The sequence below is a fragment of the Xenopus laevis genome, chromosome 2S (genome assembly GCF_017654675.1).
Source record: "Xenopus laevis strain J_2021 chromosome 2S, Xenopus_laevis_v10.1, whole genome shotgun sequence".
In the NCBI taxonomy this organism is placed as follows: Eukaryota; Metazoa; Chordata; class Amphibia; order Anura; family Pipidae; genus Xenopus; species Xenopus laevis.
In genome coordinates this window covers 103,681,833-103,695,321 of record NC_054374.1, presented here as the reverse complement: position 1 = coordinate 103,695,321, position 13,489 = coordinate 103,681,833, and the positions used below count along the sequence as shown (strand labels likewise).

The window sequence follows — 13,489 nt, the reverse complement described above, 5'->3', positions numbered from 1 at the left end:
TAGGAGAAGCCATGCCCACACTGAGACATTCATGCGCGCTCATTTTGCGTCACATGAATCCTACACGTGCAATCGTCCATCTTTGTACACCCTCTGTGTCCACGCCTTGTATTCACGTTATAGTTATTCTGTCTTCCTTCACACAGTTGTTGATGAAACTGTTGAATATTCGAAAGCAATCACCGTGAAATACTTATGAATCAATGTAATACAGAAAAATAAGACATCGTTTCGAACTTCCGCCACTATTCTTATAACCCCACCTCCCAATCCTTACCGCGACGTGCGTCCCCTACGTGATTTCCCATTGGCTGACAGGAAGAGGCGCACGGGCTGTACAATCGACTTCACGGAGCTCGGCGCATGCGTAAGGGCAAGTTTTGCAGTCTCTGTCCACCATATGCACAAGCTTGAAGAGCCGGGATTGAGTGTTTCTAGGTTAATAGAAAACAGCAAAAATGGGGAAGAAACAGAAGACCAAGAGTGAAGAGAGGTAACTAAGTATTGCTCAGTTTATGAGTAATGATAAACATGGAATCGATTTACGTCATATGACGTGAAAGGGACAGAGGCCTAGAGACACACTTCCAGACTTACCGCATTTAAATGAAAAGTATCGGTCAGGAATGTCGCAGCTGCGAGGCTTTAGATGTTGATGAACTACATTTCCTATCGCAAAGATGCCTTGGAATGATGCGATTTGTATAGTGGCATATTTAATGTGCTTTTACTAGCGCATCTGCGAAACCGGACATGTGCAAAAGGATAGATCTTGGCACATATGTGTTGAGGAGTTGTGAGTGAGAGAAGCAATGGAACACGTTATTTCTACATTCCCATTCGCTAGTAGAGAACATGTTGTGTATCATACAGATACAGCCATCAGGGCAAAAGCTATCATTATGATGGCAGGTAGGCCTGTGGTATTTATTATAATGTCTGCTGTTAAGGCGCAGAGAGGCATTAAATACATTTACTGTAGTACTATGGCGGTTTGGCTACTTTATCCACCTAAACATCTAACTAAAAGCCCCTGTTAAGGGGAAATGGATCCACTTTCACAGACCTAATTCCTTGTAAAACAAGAGAGTACTTTGAATAAAGTAATATGTCTGTCTAGAAGAGTTCATACTGGCTTTATGTCTTAAGATGTATTGCGGATGCGGGGACACTAATGCACACTTTCCGGTCCTGTACAGAACTGCAGGCATAATGGGCAGCCATAAAGGCATGGATCAGCAACATTTGGGGTTCAACCTCCCTCTTGACCCTGGTGGTACTTATTGGCCACCAACCCGACCAATATAGAAAATAATTCATATTTAACAATAATAGTTTCTCAAGCCCCTGGCTGGATAGCCCAATACTGGAGGTCACCAACCTCCCATGCCTGGGGAAAAAAGCAGTACAGGAATATAAATAAATACGTTTATTTGCTGATTTTTTTGGTAGATTGTGATTGATGCAGTTTCCACAGCTGCAGATTAAATCAAGTGTATTAAAGTCAGACAATGGGAACATTTATAAACACTTGGCAAATTTGCACCTGGGCAGAAACCGATGTCAACCGATGAAATTATTGCTTTTAGTATTCACTTTGCAGCTGGCTGAAAAATGTAATCACTGATTGGTTGTTCTAGGTTACAGCCCAAGTACCAGGGTATTAGATTGTCTTAACTATCTAACTATCTAAATGCTCCAGTTACAACCCTAACTGGCCTTAATTCTGAGCATCCCAGTCACACAGTTTCGGAAACCCAGTGCTAAGTCATGTTCTATTCTGTGGTAAATGTGCAAAGCTTCAAGTAATAACCTCAGATGTTGGAGCAATTAAACGGTGTCACTTGTGCCTACCTGTAAATCACTTGTATACCAGTGTTCGTTGACTCCATGGAGTCAATATGTAATGTATAAGCTGTGCATCATTTAATTACTGAATGTATTTGCTACTGACACAGTTCTAATGCATTAAAACTGTCTGCAGCAGAACATAACACACTGATGTGAGTCACTGAGAGATTGCACCTATTGTAACCGATTCCTCATAGTTCAGCAAGTTGAATTGCATTTCTTACGGACATCATAGTTTCAAGAGCAAATACTATGTTTGGTTGAAGAATCAGACTAAAATCATTTAGCAGCTAAGTATAAAAAGTAATGACATTTATGAAAGAATGATTTAGCATGCACAACAGCTGTAGTATAAATTTCTAGTTATGACAGTTCCGTCTTTAACAAATCCACAGAGGAAAGACTTTTTATACACCATTTGTACTGCAGAAATGGCAAACCAACACACTTGTTCCTGAACACACACAAAGAATAATGAAGTTCAGCATGCAACTACACTTAGGCTTTATATTTTATGTTCTTACATTTTTGTTAAAATTCCAAATGCTTTTAATCAATTGACCTAAGATATACTGTAAAAAGAAACTGAAACAGTTTAGCTTTTAAGTATAGTAATCTGAGCAGAAAAAAAATACTTGTAGCAGGAAAAATAAAAAGCAGAGTATGTTGTCTCTGTATGATTGTTTTTGCTTGATTTGAAAAATGAAGTGCTGATGGGTATAAGAGAGATCCTGTGTTAATCTTCTCTTTTTACACTCTTTTTGCTGAGTGCATGTTTCCTGGTTATTGTCATTGCTCCAACCCTTTGTTAACATTTGGCACTGTTGACCTTTTGTGTGTGTGTATGTATGTGTATATATACAGTATATATATAATCCAATCAAGAAAAACCAGCACCAAGGGTCTTTGGATATGAAAATAGTGATATATAAAACATATGTATCACCAACGTTTCCCCAACAGGGGCCGAAACGTGTTTTAAATATCACTATTTCATATCCAAAGACCCTTGGTGCTGGTTTTTCTTGATTGGATTATATACTAATTACATCCGTGCACAGGGGCAGCCATAACATGGCTCATCTGACATGAGGTGCTGTCTGTTACGAAAATCTATTTTTATATATATATATATATATATATATATATATATATATATATATATATATATATATATATATATATATATATATATATATATACACAAAAGCCATGAATATCTTGTAAATTATATCCTTATAAACAGTGAGTTTTGATGCCATTTCTGTCACATGACTCACTGAAATGTGTGTATTATAATAAATAAAGTACCCCCAGTTGTAAAGTATGAGGATATTAGTATTTACCTCGGAGTTCCATGACCTTTATGAAAGCACTCGGCCTTCGGCCTCGTGTTTTTATATGGTCATGGAACTCCTCGGTAACTTATAATATCCTTATATTTTACAAAAGGGGTACTTTATTCACTATATATCTCTTGATGGAGTGGATCTGCAGTATTTTACATAGTCTGTGTCTAGCAACCCTTAGGCCAATTTCTTTAATTTCTTTTAATATGTGATCCATTAGGGTCTTGGAGGATTAGGACTCCCTTCTTTGAAAGCCAAATAGCTTGTAAAGCTTCATTTATGAGACATGGACAAAACAGACATTAATGGAGACAGCATTTTATCAGAGTCCCAGTTGGGGGCGTATATTTGGGAGGATTATATATTTGAGATTCAACCTTCACCCAATGTAAGTTGGCAGTGGGCCATGTTGGGTTGTCCTCCATGTAATTATCCCTGGTATTCTCCAGATTTATCATTTAATTTCCTCCACAATATACAAGGATGTTGGGTGGTCAAGGACATAGCCAACCTCTGTGCCATGATGAAGAGACATTTATTTATACATATTAGTTTAGGATTTTTATTTATACATATGCAAACTACTAATTATCTAGTCTGGTTAGTGTCATTTAATTATTGGCACACCGGAGGGACCACCTATCATTTTAAAACGTATCTTTTGTTTGAGACTATTAATAATTACTGTCTTGGATTAAATATGTTTGTGCCTGCTCTAGAAATCTTAAACTAGCTCAGTATCTCCCTCAGGTGCACAAGTAACACATGTCCTTCCTCGTTTTCCTTGCTGTTACGTGTAATGTCACACTGAATCCCTGAGGAGGAAGAGTATTGCCATGTTTGTTTGCAAATGCAATGGTATTGTGTGGTAAATACTGTTAGAATAAATGTTTTTTTGCACTTGGGGGTGCCAAATGTTAGACACCCCAAGTGATTGTATTGTCTTACCTGAAACCCTGGGCTGGTGCTCATATCGGCAGAAAACTTAACCGGCCCGGGGTTATTCCAGCAAGCACCACGGAGCGATCCTTTTCTGGCTTCTTCTTTCTTTAAATTTCCTGGGGCAGATGCATGCACAGTAGAGTGAAATAGCCGACTTAGTTAATGTTTGGCTTTTTGCTCTACTGCGCATGTGCAGCCTCATGAAGAAAGAGGAGAATGGAAGAGGATCGATCCACGATGCTCACTGGTATAACCCTGGGCCGGTGCAGTTTTCTGCTGATAGGAGCACAGACCTGGGGTTTCAGGTAAGTCAATACAATCACTTTACTTCTCCTTTAATCCAACCAGCAGTTCTTTAATATGTGCTTTAGTATAAAATAAGTTTATAATTAATTCTTGTTAGTTAAAGAATTTTAATATTGGACTTTAGGTTTTTTGTTGGCTAAAGTTGTTCATAGTTTATGTTCTCGGAGCAACCAAGTATGCGGTCATTTCTCTGTATTGCATCAGCCACAGAAATATCTTTACTTGTAGCTTGTATTATATGAGTCTATTCTGCGACATGCGCAAACCTTTTTTTCTGTAATAAAAAAAGTGTATTATGGGCATAAATGTGTGCACACCCCACAGTCACTGCTGCTTCTGTATGTTCACAACAGATAATTGGAGTCTTTCAAGATGTCTGACAGAGCCAGGTTTCAGGGCATTGTGGGAGTTTCCCATTGCTGACTCAACAGTTTGCAACTTTCAGGCAAACCTTTTACAAAGATAACATTTGGCATGCTTTCTTTTTACTGTCTGATATGAAGACGATAGCATCAATTTACTGTGCTGATTTACACATTTTTCTTGTTAATTGGTTCTGTAGGTGGGCTAAGGTAAGTTCTTTTTTTTATATTGTATAGTGTTGAAAAAAACCCTGCTTTTTAAAACAAAAACTATTCTTTGCTGAATTTGGAGAGAATTCAACTTTCTGTTTGTGTAATTATTTTTCTGTATGTGACCCTGAAGCATAAAAAGTTATGGCACATTCCTATCCAATGGAGCTTACATAATAAATTGTCTTTAAATAGTTTTAATGGATTGGGAAGTGCCCATTGGGATTAAGAACACAGCGTCTCTGCATTTTTATTTTTATAGACATAAGTCTTGGTTGCATAGTTTTAGGCATTCTTAATGCTAGAGTTTCGCAATCTGTGGCACTACAGAGGAATTATTTTCTCTCATAATCTTCTTCATATTTAAATTTACTTTATGAAAGAAAGCTACTACCAATTCATGAAATGGGTAAAGTTTTCCTTTCAGGGGGTGCCCAGTAGACCTTTAGCTGGTGAATAGTAGATCTCAAGACACTGTCAACAAACCGCTTCTCTAAAATCACCCTCATATTTCATTCTTTTCATTCAGATATTTATTATTTTAGGTTACATAAGTTTGTTAAATATCAATTTCTCATAAATCATTTACATTAGAGGTATAAATCAATATTTAATATTTTCCATGGAGCAGAATGGTAACAGCTTTTATGGATGTAGATCATATTGTAGATCATGACTTAAAGTAGAACTCACATTAGTAAACTATGGGCACTCCTGCTTTAAGGTGTAGTTTCCTATATCCATAATGTTAATGCGGAGTCCCTCCATATTTCTATTATTTTCTATTTATTATTTATTGAGAATCCTCACTGTAAGGTAGGAGTAACCAAACCATGAAATAATTTATGTTTATGTGGGCAGACTCTTCTTAATTTGGGTTGTGGTATATTATTATCCATGTGTACATAGATGCTTGTGTGAGTAACATTAGTTTGATGTTTTGTAGCTAGTGCAGTGTTGTGTATCTCTTTTAAAGTTGATTTTGGAATTTTGGATCCCCAGAATCAGCTAAGTGCTGTGGAAGACGATGCTATACAGTGTTAAGATCCCTGTTGCTCCACCTCATTTTCAAAATATGTCAGATATTGGCATAAACATTCTTCTGGCTGATAGTATGGCTCCTCTGTCCCCAGTAGGCCAAAAAGAAAATGATATAGAGTGTACTGTTCATTTTTAAATCTCCCAATGATGTTTACCTTTTCTTATTTTTAGTGCCAAGGATGATGTTGATCTTGATGCCTTAGCTGCAGAGATTGAGGGAGCTGGAGCTGCTAAAGACCAAAAGGCCAAAGGAAAAAAGAAGAAGGGAAAGAAGCAAGATTTTGAGTAAATACTTTTTTTATATGTGTATCTATGTCTGTGTGTGTGTGTGTATATGTATGTATATACACACATATACAGTCATTTTAAGATTTCTTTTCTGACAAATTGTCACTGTACATTGACAAGTTCCTTAAAATGAAATTTTCTTGCATTGTGCAAAAATAGAGTTCCTCTTTACATAAATTTATCTCTTGTAATGATTTAAAATGTTATTATGATTGCAGCGAAGATGATATCTTGAAGGAACTGGAGGAGCTATCCTTGGAAACACAAGGCGTTAAAGGAGAGAAAGAACTTGGTTCAACAGTATGTAATATTAAGTCCTTTGGCAGGAGATGATGAACATGTAACTATTCATCAGGGGATGAAGGGGGAGTTTTGCTTCCAATAATTTATTTATATTTTTTGTTCTTGAGAAAGGTAACTGATTGATAGTGACTGTGATGGTAGGCTACCAGTAAAGGTTTTTTTTTTTTTGCATCACAGAAAGCTGAAACAGACAATATAGAACCTGTACCTACCAAACAAGACAAGAAAAAGAAAGGACAAAAAGCCAAGACGACAAGCTTGGAAGAAGATGAAGACAATAGTGAAAATGAAATGGAGACCAAAAATGCAAAACCCAAGAAAGGAGATAAACCTAAACCCATTGACTTGTCTGAAAGTGATGATAACGATAACTTTAATCAAACTTCTAAGAAGGCAAAGGGAAAAAATCAATCCGCTGCTAAAAAACCTCAGGCTGTGGCAGAAGCTAAAGATCACAAAGCAGAACTCTCTGGAGACAGTGGTGATGAATCTGATGAGTTCAGCCAAGGAAAGAAAGGACAAAAGAAAAATCAAAAAGCAAAGCCTGCAGCTAAAGTGGAAAGTGGAGATGAAGATGGGGAATTCAAGATCAAGACTGCTGCTCAAAAGAAGGCTGAGAAGAAGGAACGAGACCGAAAAAAAAAAGAGGAAGACAAGGCTAAAATAAAAAAGCAGAAAGAAAAGGATGAATCTGAAGGAGGAAAAAAAGAGGCAGCAGAGACTATTAAAAAGATAGAAAACACAGTTGCTCCCAAAAATGAAGCCATGGCTGCTAATGAGCCTGAAGTCAATGTTGCAGCTGCAGAAGTAGAAGCAGATGGTGTGTATATAAATGTGTTTGGTGGGGTTTCCCAAATCTTGTATTGCTTACAAAGGTGTTGGGTCATGGATCACCCTCAAGTAGTTAACAAATGCAGGCAAGAACAACTTGAGGGTACTGTTTTCAAGGTAGATTGCTGAAACCTTCATATCTGGATATTTCTCCTTTATTTACTACTGTGTAATGTCATTGTTTTGCAGTTTTCCAGTACTTGTTACGTGTTCACTTTTAGCATAATACAAAGAATGCACCCTGGATTAGCTGGCGATATACTCATTTAAATCTCATGTCTACCTTCAGCTAACATCACTTCTAATATTCCTATATCTGTTAAGTGTATTCTGTGTTGCAATTATTTCAGATGATAATGAGGGAGACAAGAAGAAAAAAGACAAAAAGAAAAAGAAAGTGGAAAAGACAGAAAAAGATGACAAGAAAAAGCGTCCCAGTACAGCTGTTGTTAAAGCCATGCAGGAAGCTCTGGCTAAAATGAAAGAAGAGGAAGAGAGACTAAAGCGAGAAGAGGAAGAACGTTTGAAAAGGCTGGAGGAAATGGAAGCCAAGCGTTTGGAAGAGGTAACAGACCAGTCACATGGTTTTGGAAAAGCGAAAAAATTGAGCCAAATAAATGTACCTGATAAAGGGACATGTAAGAGTCTGGCAGTTATCAATGTGTGGGGTAGTGGGGAGGTACAAAAATACAATATTTTCTTTTGTTATAATTTAATGAATAAAGAGCAGATAACTAAGTGACAATTGATTTCTGTCTTACAGGAAAGACTAGAGCAAGAGCGAAAAGAAAAAAGAAAGCAGAAAGAGAAAGAAAGAAAGGAACGCTTAAAAAAGGAAGGGAAGCTTCTGACCAAAACACAGAGAGAAGCCAGAGCTAGAGCAGAAGCAACGCTAAAGCTCCTCCAAGCTCAGGGTACGCCATCCTTTCTGCTAAATTGTTTCTTAAGCTAGATCAGTATTAAGGACTGGTTTTAGTCTATTATGTCTGTTGAGTGCGTTCAATCTTGCTAGATAATGCTAGCATTATCACATATTGAAAGCCACATGCCCCTATTTGCATTCTGGTTGAATTAGCAGCATTTCATTTACAGTTTGTACTAATTTATGAATGATTTCGGGAAGAACTTGGTTTCATTTATTTAGAACTTTATATTCACAGGTGTTGAGGTACCTTCCAAAGACTCTGTGCCAAAGAAAAAGCCAATCTATGAAGACAAAAAGAAAAAGAAGCCACAACAACAGACACAAGTTAAGGAAGGTAAAGTTATGTTCATCTGCTAATCTTGGCATAAAATTCAAATCTGCATTTTGAGGATCCATCTGAATGTAAAGTAAAATGTGTTAAATCTAAAAGTAAGTGGAGGGTTTCTGAAGATCTCAAATGAGTTCTCTTGTGTGGTACTATACATGTCTTGTCTTCAAAATGATATAAATGCAGTTAATGGGATCACAGGCTTAAATACTGCATTTCCCTAACCCTTAGGCCATGGAGAGTACAAATAGTACAGTTTTGCTGCACTACATTTCATTGGGCTTTTAAAGTGATTCAGAGAGCCTTATAGTCTTGGTTAGCTTTAGGGGCTAGTGATGTGTGGGTCGGGTTTTTCCCGACCCGCTGATATCCGGCCTCCCTCCACCCACGCCTGCCCGAGCCCGACTTCCGGGTTCCTTTTATAGACCTGCGCCGCCCTGCTGATGACGTCACAAAAGGGCGGAGCGAGCAGGCATGCAGCTATAAAACCGGAAGCTGGCAGTTTAAGGTGGCGGACTGGGAGAGCAGGAAGAAGATCTTGACCCGGACCCGCAAATGGGGGAGCGAGGTCGGCCCGAACCCGACCGACACGCAGGTATCGGTCCAACCCACACATCACTATTAGGGGCAGTTTACTGCAATCAGAGTATTCCTATTAAATTAAAAGAAAAAAAGACTTTGCTTAGCAAAATGAACTATTTCCAGAGTGTGCAGCCACTTGCTGAGCATTGTGTGTCAAACTTATTAGAGATATAATATACAGAAATTGTCCGCTACCAGCTCACCATTCAAAGTGGAGCGACTGCATTCCCAGTGCTTTTAATAATGTTCCACAAAAAAACGATAGCACCACACACTCCAATTTAAGTAAAATCAGTCTTTATTGGCTCCAGATATAAAAACAGGCAGAAGTCCAGTTTTCAGATTGTTCACAATAAACAAAGATGTTTTACTTTCCATATTAAATTTTTTACCCTTTCCCCAAAATGTAAGTTTAATGTTCTTGTCTCTAGTGTCATTGTGGCAGCTCAGTGATCCAGGAGCATTCTGTTACAATTTGCTACATTTAGGGGGTTATTTATCAAAATCCAAAAATTTCTGAAAACTACTCCGGCCAAATCCACACAAATAAATTCCTTATTTATATATACATTTTCTCGAAAATTTCTTGTTCGGGGAAAAAAACTCAAAATCATGAAAAAATCGAAATACCGCAATTTTCTTTTGTATTTTACACCCAAATACCGCAACTTTTTCGGAAACCTAGCGAAAATCAATATATCTTCGGGACATCTACCATTGACTTCTACATGAACTTAGCAGGTCTGAGTTGGAGTACTTTTTTTATTCAGATGTTTAACACCCTTGCAGTTTAATTTAATCCCTAAAAATTAGTTCCCCCCCCCACAAAAATTGTGTTTTTCCTGTTTAAAAGACCAATGAGAAAAAATTGGACTTTAGATAAAAAATAACCCTCTTAGTTACATTTCTCATCAGTAACTGTGTAACTTTACACTTCAATGTTAGAAAAACGGTCAAAAGTAGATTGGAATAAATCTTATTTTCAGATTGTTCACCAGAAATAAACTGAACTGAAAAAAAGTATTTGAAGGTGAACACCCCTTTAAAGTAAAATATATATAAAGTGTTTAAAATGATTTTCATTACTGCTAATTTCTTTTTATCTAGTGACAATTTTGTTTCTTCAACTGATATTAACAAGATTTATTTATTTATTTTTTTTAGAGCCAATGGAGGTGAGCGCTCCGGTAGAAGTTGTTCTAGAACATGCAACACCAGCAAAAGAAGAGACTGTCATGCCAGTGGAACCACCTGGTTAGTTTGCAGTCTTTTTTTTTCCCCTATTTTAATAGATTTTGTTTTCATTCTTATCTCTTGGTAAGCTTTTTCGGTTCTATAAATACAAATAATAACATAAAATAAATGTGCATGCTATTTGGGGGATCATTTACTTACATATATAAAGATACACATTTGTACACATCCAAGGTCGATTTTTGAATTCATGTGAATTTTTTTGTAACTAATAAATACAAATATACGCGAAAGTCGATTTGGGGGTTAAGTATTTAGTTAAAAAATCAAATATCTAAACCTTGAACAATTATTACCGGTCCAAAAACTCGAATTGAGCTTCGAATTAGACTAAATTGGAATAGAATTAGACTAAATTGGAATAGAATTAGACTAAATTGGAATAGAATTAGACTAAATTGGAATAGAATTAGACTAAATTGGAATAGAATTGGACTAAATTGGAATAGAATTAGACTAAATTGGAATAGAATTAGACTAAATTGGAATAGAATTAGACTAAATTGGAATAGAATTCGACTAAATTGGAATAGAATTCGACTAAATTGGAATAGAATTGTGGTTATGTTGGCCATGGTCTGGGTCATCTGTTTTTTAGGGGTCCAAAATTTGTAGGTCATTATACAATAACGGACTCATTAGTAGAATGATGGACAACAAATACTAATACCCATCAAGTCCCAGCAAATATTTTTAGAAGAGTTCTGTTTAAACTCACAGGAGGTCCTTTGCCCTGAGCTGACTGGGTCAAGGCCTATTTCATGAATAAAAACTAATGGAAACATCCACCACATCTGAAAAAAAAAATATTGAGTAACTGATGGGTCAAACGAGTTTCTGTTTGTATAGCTTTTTCAATGCCAAAAAAGTAAAGTTTGCATTATTAAAATGTTCCAAGTGCTCACCCAATACTCTAAACAAGTCAGAATGAGAATAACCAACAAATTGGAAATCCTCTTAAATATTGATTTTTCTCTAGTCTATGGTTATATTTATGAAAACCGCTTTATATGAGATTCTAAGTGAATTCTTTGAATTTGCTCCCATTCTGGGAAAATTTCACAAATTTAACAAGCATCCTTTTTCCAGGATACAATGTGGATAATGAAAGCGATAAAGAAGGTATTCTGTTAGTGTGGTGCATGGTTGTAGCATTTCCTTGCTAGGGATTTCAATTTGTTTTGCTGTGGGCTTGGTTTTTTTATTTTGAGCAATAGGCATTGATATTAAGCTTTGCTGTTTAGATGGATTCTAAAGTTCCCTGTAGGTTTAGCATGCTCTGTTTTGGGTAGTGATTTTAGTTGTAGTAGTTTTAATGTACTATAATGGAAATGGAGTTCTATGCAGTATATCTCTATTGAAAATCTAATTGTTACAGAACTACCAGGGGTTTTTTTTTTTGTTTTGTTAAAATCTCTGTAGGTTAGGAGCTAGGTTATGTTGATCCCATATGGAATTATAACTTCCACTGAAGAGTCAGGGTTGTTTATTTGCTATATCTTGTAAAGTTCAGGGAAACCATGTGACAGCACTTCATCATTACCATCCTCACTACTATTTATATTTTGTATTGTTTACTATAAACTTGTTCTAGCTGGGAGAGAATATAATTATATATGCCCCAGTGGATTTTACAATCTTAATTCCCTTTCACTTTCATACATGAGATAGGGTTATTTCCTCATGTCTTTGGAGTGTGGGAGAATGACAGAGTACAATGGGGAAGCATACATTCCTATGCATCTTTTAGTAATTTTATATTTGACTGTGAGAGTAAGGATTAATTGAGTACTGTTGGTCACTTGTTGGCGTTTGAACTAGGTTACATCATAACTCTCTTTGAATTTTAACAACAAAGGAATACAAACAATAATATAATGCATGTGCTAATCATGAGTAATTCATCCAAATATTTATTTAGATATGCTGAAGATCCACCACTACCTCTCATGCATGCTCCTGTGCATTGTTGCTGTAATGAAAACTGAATAGCAGTACAAATTACATAGCTACAATTTATATAGACTTTTTTTTCCCTATTAAACCAGTATTACCGTACGTTCCCTTTTCAAACAGATGATATTCATTTATTTTCCTCTGCTGTTCTTGTAGCAACAGAAGAGGATGCAGGTGTGGATGACTGGGAAGCTATAGTGAGCGATGAAGAAACTAAAAAAGGTTTGAATTGTTTTTTTTTTTTTTAAATATCTCTCTGTCGATTTCTATTGGAGTGTATATCTGTAGTTGTGTTTTCTGTATGTAAGAGTCTTTCAATGGTCCGCATTTATAACTGGTAAGAGGGTCCATAAATTCTAAAATTAACACTTCTTGTGTTGCTGAAGTTTATAAACCATTTGTTGCTTATGTTGTGAAAGGTAATGGAAATATGTGTTGGTCTCCTTTGTATTACTAATTTATCCTTCTCATCAGAGGCCAAAACTGTTCACATTGAAGTTCAGGAGAAGAATGAAGAAGAAGAGGAGGAGGAAGATGATGATGAGGGAGAAAGTGAGGAAGAGGATGAAGATGAAGGTGATAGTGAAGGCACTGAAGATGGAAAGTCTTCAGATGAAAAACCACAAGAAACTCAAACTGTTGAACCAAAACTTCAAGGGAAGAAGCATAGCAGAGAACTAAGCTCTGAGTCGGAGTCTGAGTCTGAGTCCGATTCTGATGATGATCGCACTAAAGAAGAGATAGCATATGACAAAGCAAAGAGGAGAATAGAGGTATGCACTCCCAGTCATGCAGTGAACATTTGTTGAGAGTTCTGAATCCTTGGTGCCTAAGGGATTGTATATATTTTTCCCTTTAATCTGCTGAGTTAAACTACCATGATTGTTTTCAGGTAGAGTTTTTTTTCTTACTGCCCCTAAAAGAGTTGTGTTCTGGTAATACTAAAAAGAGAGAGTGCATA

The 13,489-nt window shown here is 36.6% G+C and overlaps 1 protein-coding gene across 2 annotated transcripts in view; it reads left to right on the top strand.

The window, feature by feature from the left end:
* Positions 1–282: 282 nt before the first annotated feature.
* LOC108709719 (eukaryotic translation initiation factor 5B) overlaps positions 283–13,489 on the top strand; it is a 32,095-nt gene continuing 18,888 nt past the window's right edge. The window contains exons 1-11 of one of the 2 annotated variants that reach the window (XM_041584217.1): positions 283–493; positions 6,233–6,346; positions 6,568–6,649; positions 6,830–7,472; positions 7,834–8,048; positions 8,247–8,397; positions 8,644–8,742; positions 10,483–10,572; positions 11,662–11,694; positions 12,685–12,750; positions 13,003–13,301. In XM_041584217.1, coding sequence (XP_041440151.1) covers positions 459–493; positions 6,233–6,346; positions 6,568–6,649; positions 6,830–7,472; positions 7,834–8,048; positions 8,247–8,397; positions 8,644–8,742; positions 10,483–10,572; positions 11,662–11,694; positions 12,685–12,750; positions 13,003–13,301 — 1,827 coding nt within the window. In that variant the 5' untranslated portion in view covers positions 283–458. The remainder of the gene's footprint in view (positions 494–6,232; positions 6,347–6,567; positions 6,650–6,829; positions 7,473–7,833; positions 8,049–8,246; positions 8,398–8,643; positions 8,743–10,482; positions 10,573–11,661; positions 11,695–12,684; positions 12,751–13,002; positions 13,302–13,489) is intronic. The other variant, XM_018249797.2, reaches the window with a different exon arrangement.